The sequence below is a fragment of the Oratosquilla oratoria genome, chromosome 43, assembly GCF_046742065.1.
Source record: "Oratosquilla oratoria isolate Oo_2021 chromosome 43, ASM4674206v1, whole genome shotgun sequence".
In the NCBI taxonomy this organism is placed as follows: Eukaryota; Metazoa; Arthropoda; class Malacostraca; order Stomatopoda; family Squillidae; genus Oratosquilla; species Oratosquilla oratoria.
The window spans coordinates 39,347,703-39,357,702 of NC_134819.1; the positions used below are offsets into that span (position 1 = coordinate 39,347,703).

Consider the following 10,000-nt stretch of genomic DNA (forward strand, 5'->3'; position numbering starts at 1 on the left):
ATATCTGGTTTCATTCTTATGGTCAGGGTCAGGTCTTCGGAGGTTTAAAGATCGCGCTTGACCCAAGAGTGTAGCATTCTAATTTTTCCTGTGACCATGTAACGTATCTGTAGATTGTGTTGCTTTAACTGTTCTTGTAACTTGATCATGACTCTTTGCAGTCAAAACGTCAAATAATTAAAATGGAGACCTTTTGAAAGTCCGTTTTCGCTCATCCTCCCAATATTAGAACTTTAGTGAGGAAAACTTGAAAATATTAAGAAGAAAATTAATAACTGTGAAAATGCTGTGGTGTTCAATTCAGTGTGTATAAAAGAAAACCTGCGCCCTAAGTATACAATATATATATATATATATATATATATATATATATATATATATATATATATATATATATATATATATATATATACACATATATATATATACATACATATACATATACATATACACATACATGTGCATGTGTGTGTGTGTGTGTGTGTGTTTATGTGTATATATATATATATATATATATATGTATATATATATATATTTAAACTTGGAACCCACTGTCGGTAGAAAAATATAAAAAGTGAGATGAGTGTTCCTGTATATTTCGACCACTCTCTGTGGTCCTCTTCAGCAGAATGATTACAAAGGTATAGTACAAGAATATATACATAGTAATGAGGTACATGAAGGTGGACATGGGAAGACACAGGTGAATATACCCTAAGTAGGGTGATCGTTGTTGGAACCAATAATGTTTGAACATATTTTATCAACTGCTAATGATGTAATACAGTCCGGAATCCAATGACCTTTTGAGATGTTGAAATTCGAGACATCTTTGATGAAAGAAGATTCTATTATTTTTCTCTTGAAGCTACAATTTGATTTAAAAATTATATCTGCGTTGTCCCAGTCTATGCGGTGGTCTTTGTTGGATGAATGAAGAAACACTGCAGAGTTCTCGTATGCATATTTAACCGAGTTTTTGTGTTCTTTAATCCTAGTGGTGAGGTTTCGTCCGGTTTGACCCCAGTACACTTGATCACAATCCTTGCATGGTAATTTATAAACTCCTGGGTTGTTATTATCTTGGGTTCTTCTATGGACATTAACTACTTTAGAAAATAGGCTGTTGGGATAATTAAAAGTGAATTTTATTTGTTCAGGAGGAAGTAGTTTAGAAGCTTTGTGGATGGAGTCATGGTATGGTAATTTTATACATTTTTTGTCCCAATTGTGTATGTTATGAGTGTTGGAGTTATCTTTGTAATGGCTGGTTTTTGCTTTACTAAGGGCTTTGAGTAAGAACCAGTCTGGATATCCTATTTTCTTTAGTTGTGAGCTTACTTCCTCTAGTTCTTCTTCAAGGTGCTGTGGACTACATAGTCTAAGGGCTCTTAGGTACAGACCTGAAGCTACACTGTACTTAACTTTTTCTGGATGGTGGCTAAAGAAGTGTAGATAACTACCTGTGTGGGTTGGTTTCCGGTAAACTGAGAAGGACAGTTGGTCACAATTCCTAATCACTAGAATGTCTAAAAAGGGTAATTTATTGTTATATTCCCATTCCACTTTAAATTCAATGCTATTTGCTAAGTTGTTAATTCTGGCAAGAAATTCATCAAACAAGCCCCAATCGTCATTCCAAATCGTGAAAATGTCGTCAACATACCGATACCAAAACATGTCCGGAGGTTTAATGTCTGGCAATAGGACACTTTCGAAATATTCCATGTACAGGTTGGCGAGTACTGGAGAAAGGTTGGACCCCATACTGCAACCAAATTTCTGTCTGAAAAACTTGCCTTGAAAAGAAAAAACATTGGTGTTAATGCACAGCCGAGTTAACTTAATGAGATCTGAGACAGAAATGGGGAATTTGTCTTGATGTTGTTGCAGTTTGGTTTCCAGAAACTTAAGAACATCATCTACATCTATATTTGTAAATAAAGAAACTATGTCTACGAGGGGTGATCAAAAAGTAATGACAGTGATACCATATATTTTCACGGTACAGAGGTAAATCCAAATAGTGGCCTACATTCCTTCAAAGTACTCCCCTCCTGCCTCTATGCAACGTTCCATCCTCTTTCGCCACTTCATGAAGCACTCACGGTACTCAGAAGCCGATATACCTCGTAGCTCTGAATTGACTGCTCGCGCCAGATCTTGGATGCGATTAAACAGCTTCCCTGCGATCGCACCCTTGATCTTTGGAAACAACCAAAAATCACAGGGAGCAAGGTCAGGCGAGTAGGGTGGGTGGGGGAGAAGTGTGATCCCCTGCTGCTCCAGGAACTGCACAGTGAGGCGAGCTTTGTGGGGGGCAGCATTGTCATGGTGCAGCAAAAGGCGCGATCGGCGACGGGTTGGTGCAGTCTTGGCCTGATATTCCAGGACTCGAGGAAGGACGTGATCAGTGTAGTACTGGGCTGTGATAGTACACTGTTGAGGCATTACATCAACACACATTGGTCTTTGTGAATTGAAGAAGATGGTGAAAAGGCGCTTCCTGCTGCGAAATCCTTCCTTCAGAATCTGAGGTCGAGGTTCTTCATCACTCAACCACACCATGTTAGACTGCTTGTCTCTGGTGGTGAAGAAAGAAATCCAACACTCATCTCCGGTAGCTACATCTGAGAACCGTTTCGGACCATTTGGCTCGAATTCAGCCAGCCATAGACGACAAATCCGCACCAGTTCGCTCTTCTGCTCTTCCGTAAGCAAATGAGGTATCCATCGAGCACACTTCTTCCTCAGCCCTAAGTGTTCATGCACGATGTCATGTGCGCTCCCATAACTGACACCGAGCTCCAAGGATAAGAATCGAAGAGTAACAGTTGGACCTTCGTCAATGATGGCCCGCGCACGGACCGTCGTTGCTTCGGTCACGGATGTCCGAGGGCGGCCAGGACGATGATCATCTTCTAGCTGCAATTTTCCGGCTGCGAAAGCTCGAATCCAGCGGGAAACAGTTTCCAGTGATGGAGTAGACTCGGGAAAAACTTGCAACAATTCCTCTCTGATCTCCGTTGCTTTTTTCCCGAGTTTCCACCTTGTGAAGGTGTAGAATCTGCAGCCTTCTTTTGAAAAATCCATGTTTCCGGTTAGAGAGGCAAACCAACAATGACGCAATCGCACAGCGCAACGATAAAATGTAAGCTAGACAAACAGCGACAAGCTCAAACATGTAACAACAGGCAACACTTGCTGCCCCTTGCTCCCCGCCCCCCCAACACTTATAGTCTCTCAGCTACGAGTCCGACTGTCATTACTTTCTAATCACCCCTAGTGGACTTAATAATTTGCTATTAACTGGTATGTTATGACTTTTTATTTTATTAATGAAGTCTTCCGAATGTTTGATATGAGAAATGGAAAAACTTCCTACAAAAGGTGAGAGTATTTTGTGAGCCATTTGGAAGTTTTGTTAGTACAGGAATTCCTATTGGAAATAATTGGCCTAAGGGGAGTACCTTCTTTATGGATTTTGGGAAGACCGTAGAAATTTGGCAGTTGAGGATCAATGACTTTTAGTTTACTAAAAATATCATTTCCTACAATTTTCCGAGCATACTTATTGAATTCTGCCGGGGTGTTTTTAAGGGGACCTTTAGTCAGTTGTTCATAAGTTTCCTTATCGGCTTGTAAATTTAAAGCTTTGGTGTTGTAATCACTTTGATTAAGTATGACTATTTTTCCTCCTTTATCAGTCCTAGTAATGATGATATTCTTGTGTTTTAATAAATTGTTTACTGCTTGTTTATAACGCTTCGGTAGTCCATTATCATCTTTGAAACAGTCCATTATACCCTGCAAAAGAACACCTTTTAAACACTGTAAATCTTTGTCGTATTCGTTGGCCGTCATAAATTTATCGAATCCAATAATGTAATCCAATGCATGATGTTTGACTGGTTTCAATGCAAAACTAACTCCGAGACCTAATACCTCTTGTTCAAATTTTGTGAGAATGACATTTGATTGATTAATTACATTATTTGTTAGGGAAAACTTAGACCACACACTGTTATTGCACAGTCTTGTTAATTTCAAATTAAGAATTTCACTATGTTTTTTGCTAATATGTAAGGCTTTCCCGAGTGCCACTCTTGAGAGAAGATTGTAGGTGTGGACGTTTGGGCACAAAAGTTTTAGATTTCTCGTGGCTGTTCTAACTCGATGGAAAGCCGAATCACAATCCAATGATACAATTTTGATGCGTTCTTTCATAAATTCACTTAAATAGGCAGGAAAGCTATGGCCCAACTGTCTGTGTTTGTGGAATCCAAAAGATTTCGGACAAACTTGTTCTTCTAGGCAATTCTTCAAGAACTGATGATTCCAATTGCCGGTGTGCTTGCTTGAGTCCTTCATGGTAGTGAAAGAGAGAATGAAGATGCAGAGAGGTTTCCATCGTGGGCGTAAATTAGATTGCACTAATGTCGTAACACATTGGTAAAATTTAAACTTAGAACCCACTGTCGGTGGAAAAAGATAAAAAGTGAGATGATTGTTCCTGTATATTTCGACCACTCTCTGTGGTTCTCTTCAGCAGAATGATTACAAAGGTATAGTACAAGAATATATACATAGTAATGAGGTACATGAAGGGGGGCATGGGAAGACACAGGTGAATATACCCTAAGTAGGGTGATCGAAATATACAGGAACAATCATCACACTTTTTATCTTTTTCCACCGACAGCGGGTTCTAAGTTTAAATTTTACCAATGTGTTACAACATCAGTGCAATCTAATATATATATATATATATATATATATATATATATATATACATATATATATATATGTTTATATATATATATATATATATATATACATATATATATATATATATATATGTGTGTGTGTGTGTGTGTGTGTGTGTGTGTGTGTGTGTGTGTGTGTGTGTGTGTGTGTGTGTGTGTGTGTGTGTGTGTGTGTGTGTGTGTGTGTGTGTGTGTGTGTGTGTGTGTGTTGTGTGTGTGTGTGTGTGTGTGTGTGTGTTTTTGTGTGTGTGTGTGTGTGTGTGTGTGTGTGTGTGTGTGTGTTTACCTAGTTGTATTTTACGGGAAGGGGAGCTATGCTCGTGGTGTCCCGGCTTCATATCTCTTTTATCTCAACTATTTTTAAATTCATGTATTGTGTTTGCACACACCACTTTCTCATCTAACTTGTTCCAAATGTCTATTACTCTGTGAGGACAGCTGTTCTTTTTCATATATCTTCTATAGCTGTCTTTCTTGATTTTCTTTCCGTGTCCTCTTGTATTTCTATCATCTCATTTTATTTGATCCTCTCTATCAATATTTTCTATGCCTTTTATGATTCTGGAAATAGTTATCAAATCTCCTCTCTCTCTTCTTTGCTCTAGTGTCTGTAGCTCAAGTTTTGCTAGTCTCTCTTCATATGATAGTTTTGAGAGTGTTGGAGCCAATTTTGTAATTGCTCTTTGTATTCTTTCAAGTTTTGTTATACATTTTTTTGTACTTGGTGACAACATCGTTGCTGCATATTCCAATCTTGGTCTTATTAAAGTGATTAGTATTTTCTTCACCATTTCTTCATCCAGGTATGTAAATGCCACTTTGATTGTTCTTATTAAATTATAATTTTCTTCAAAAATTTTATTTATATGTTTCTCGGTTGAAATATTATTCATAATAATGACTCCCAGGTCCTTCTCATTTTCAACTTTTTTTTTATTCCTTTCATCTCCCAATTTATATGATCCTATTATTTTTTTTTTTTTTTTTTTTTTTTTTTGCTTTTTCCAAATTCCATTATACTACAGCATTTAGTATGGAACTCCATCTCCCACTTCCTACTCCATTCCCATACTTTTTTGGGATCACTTTGTAGTGACTCACAATCTTTTTCCGTGTTCACTTTTTTTTTTTAATAGTTTTGCATCATCTGCAAAGAAGCTCATATAACTTTCAATTTCTTCATCCATATAATTAATATATATAGCAAACATTATTGGGGCCAGAACTGTTCCTTGTGGAACACCACTTATTACTTCATCCCAATTTGAGTATTTGCCTCTTATTACTACTCTCATTTTTCTTTCTTGCAAAAGGTCTTCCATCCATTTAAGCAGTTTGCCCTGTATTCCTTCTTCAGTTTCTAATTTCTTAAGCAACTTCTTATGTGGTACTTTGTCAAAAGATTTTTTTAGGTCTAGAAATGCACAATCAGGCCATCCATCTCTTTCTTGTATTATATCTATTAGCCTTGAATAGAAAGATGGTGGAGCAATTGGAAGCATGCTGGTCTCACACTTCTCTCTGATTCTTAGCAGTGCCTGTTACCAAGAACATAAAGCTAAAGTGATGGGTTCGGCCGCAGCTACGCGCCTACTGGCATAAGCTCCTCACCTTCCTCTTGATATACAACTCTTGGGGTCAAACTGGAGGACACGTCACGGCATTATACCTCATTACTTTTTTTTTTACAGATATTAAAGTCTAAAAGTTTATAAACCTTATCTTTTGAAATTAAAGTGAACTTCACATGGCCAATAAGTATTGCCAATATCATAGTCACTATTTTTATAGTAGACAAGCACCAGCTCTCACGTGTCTTGAACGTCAAATTGTCGATATTATTTACAATATTTGAATACTGTCAATAGCGACTGGGTGAGTGAAGACCCATTGAGGAAAATCAGTAGTTGAAACTGAAGCATTGACAATCTGTCGACAACATATCATTATGGTATATCAGAGTCAAGCATCGTCTTTACATACATTTTTCATTAAATCACATTCAAGCTTGGTACCATGTTCTTCATCAACAAAGGAACATAATACGAAAAACAGAAGGAAGAATGGTGAACCTGATATAAATATGTGAATATACTAATGAATAACTGTGGATGAACTGGTTTACTATTTTGTTTGTCCATTCAAGAGCCGTAACCCTTCTGAGGTTAATTCAATTTTCACTGACATTTTTTTTTTAATGGAAAGAAAGAACTTTTGTTTGCCTTTATTCTATCACGATTGATTTCTTGATTTACTCTTTTATCATTTCATCAATTTGATAAGCTATAGATGAATTAATGGCTTTGTTTTTATCTAAACAATTGGTTCATATTTACATACAAGTTGTTTTGTTGAAGTGGGGGAAACTACACGTAATCTAAGATGAATGGTATAGATTCCGGATTTATTGCATTGTATGGAGATCTAAAGAACATGAAGATCTCCTTTTTTGCAAGTTTTGTTTATTGTACAGAAACAACAAAACCATTGTTTCACAGGCTCGGTTATTTTCGTACATAGTCTATTGGGCAATGAAATATATTTATTTCAGTTAATGCGGCTGTAAACGATAAAGGATTTTTTCAACGTGTATATAAAAGAAAAAGAAAATAATTCTCTTGGTGAGAATAGGTAGTAGTTTCGTATGGTACTTTTCAGACTTCCAAATTCATAGTCTAGTTGATAAATGTCTCTCTAGCTTTATGTACTGTACCCTAACCACTCGATATCGCTGGAATCTTCCAACTATCTAATAATTATTTTGTTTTTGTAATTTATTTTTAGAATTTTTTGGGTGAAAACTGTAAGCCTAATTGACGTTTTGCAATGAATATTAAATGCATTTCATTGGAATGATTAATAGAATTGAATTTAGTAATGCGTATTTTCATTTACTAATTGTTTCCCACAGCTCCTTTGTTGCTCTTTGTATTGTTTGTATTTTTCATTTTGTTAAAATCATCAGCTGGAATGGCATTTTACAATGCATATAAAATTTGTTTTATTATAATGATTAATCAAAATGGGGTTATTAAAGTATGTTTCGTAGCTTTTCTCTTGATCTCAGGGTACTTTATATATATATATGTATATATATATATATATATATATATATATATATATATATATATATATATATGTATATATATATATATATATGTATATATATATACATATATACATATATATATATATATTTATATATATATACATATATACATATATATATATATATATATATATATACATATATTGTTAAAATCGACAGCGTTAGTGAGGTTGTTGATCTTCTTGTGAGTATTCTCCAGTTTTCTAACCAATATTCTGCCATTTAGAGGGTGGGCATATACCAAGTTGCCAAAATGATTCATTTATACATGTGTGTGTGTGTATTCATCTTGGTCTTTGGATCAAGTGTTGGACTCGTGATCGACAGCTATTTCCCTCCCGGAAGAGAGCTCAGAGCTCGTATGAACGATCTATGGGTAATGCTATGGCCTTTCACATACACACACACCCACGAGAATTAGAGTAACGACCCGAAGCACAGCGATACCGAAATCATTTCGGCCCTGGGCAGGATTCGAACTGGGTACTGCGAGCACGCACCGTACTTCCCAGTCCAGCGCTCTACCACCGCGCGCGTGCGCGCGCGTGTATATATATATATATATATATATATATATATGTATATATATATATATATATATATAAAATTTTAGATTTAAGTAATATTCATCAATATTCGGTTAAAGATATTCATGTTACATATGATATGTTTTATTCAACGTTCCCATTACAACAAAATGTCAATTATTCCATATAAATTATAATATGAATTTACTCTGTTCATACTTAATCACCTTGGCTTGAAGTAGGTCTCGATTGTTAAAAAATTCAGTCTATTCATTGTTCACATATAATTTTTTTTTTTTTTTTCCTCTTTTTATTTTTTTTTTTTTTTTTTTTTTTTTTTTTTTTTTTTTTACCAATCTAATGTGTTTCCACATTGGAGAAAATAACGAGGTTTGGCAAACTGCTACCAAAACATGATTTTTTTTATTCAAACGATTTTGTTACATCTCAATTTAAAACCGGAAAGTCAAGTCAATTTTTATATGTTGTATTCTATGTCCATACATTCTCCAGAGAGGATTATGCTTATTTTGGTCTCTACTGGACACAAAAGAGAATATGAAAATAAAATAGTCATCATCTTTTGTTTTCCTTTTTTATTTGAAAATTTCATCACTATTTATTCTCTCTGGTGTAATTGAAAGCGTGCTGGTTTCACGTTCGCTTACTTTTGGATTCGAATCCCGCAATCATCTTCGATTTCCAGCATTGACTGTTCCCTGCCAAATCAGTCCAAGTAGCGCTTAGGGCAAAGGTGACAACCTCGGTCACAGCTACTTAGCGCCTCCTGGCGTAGGCTCTTCGCCTTTTTTATTTGTTAATAGTGTATTTTCTAGCTCATCCTATCAGATGATTATTGTCTTCCCTCAATCTACCTCCACATCAGATTTCATTGTGGAGCACTACCTTTTGAGGAACGTGCTTTAGAATGCAGAGGTTAGAAATGTCTGCAACACTCACGATTATCTGGGAAGGGATACCTGGATTTCAAATACACGAGGAACAGATGAGAAACAAGGCCACAGATAAGCATTTTTTAACAAAGGAAGGGTTGAATAACTGCGGCCGAACCCTTCAATTTTCTCCCTATACTCTTGGGCCATTGGGGCAGGTAAAAGTCACTACTAGGAATCGGAGATAAGTGTAGGATTCAAGCCAACAACTATACAAATGCGAGAACAGCACGCTTCTGATTACGAAACCAACACAAAAAACGTCCTTCCCAATCTTACACCAATCAACTTTTTTCGACTGAGAGATACCTTTCATATCTAAACCTCAAAGATCTGGACCTCGGCCGACAACATCGGGTCGAACAATGCTTTTTTAAGGAACTCACGTGCAGTACCAGCCATACTTTCCAACCTGGATAGATCAAAGGTTTGAGTAGGTATTACGTCTTCTTTCCAGGCATCGACTCTTTGCCTTCAATCAGTTAACACCATGGGTCATGACCTGACCCGCGTATATACTGTAAGCTGTACGGAATCACCGAAGGTTCATATTGACTCTAAGCATCAAGCTGCGAGCCTAGCACGCTCCCTCCGTCACCTGCTCCTATTTCCTCTGAACCCCATGCTTGCAGACTGCCTTGGGGC

At 36.4% G+C, this 10,000-nt stretch overlaps 1 protein-coding gene across 1 annotated transcript in view; it reads right to left on the bottom strand.

Moving 5' to 3' along the window:
- LOC143022045 (uncharacterized) overlaps nucleotides 1-4,371 on the bottom strand; it is an 18,243-nt gene extending 13,872 nt beyond the window's left edge. The window contains exons 1-2 of the mRNA XM_076179980.1: nucleotides 3,471-4,371; nucleotides 1,342-1,529 (exon numbers count right to left, since the gene is read on the bottom strand). Coding sequence (XP_076036095.1) covers nucleotides 1,342-1,529; nucleotides 3,471-4,371 — 1,089 coding nt within the window. The remainder of the gene's footprint in view (nucleotides 1-1,341; nucleotides 1,530-3,470) is intronic.
- Nucleotides 4,372-10,000: the final 5,629 nt, after the last annotated feature.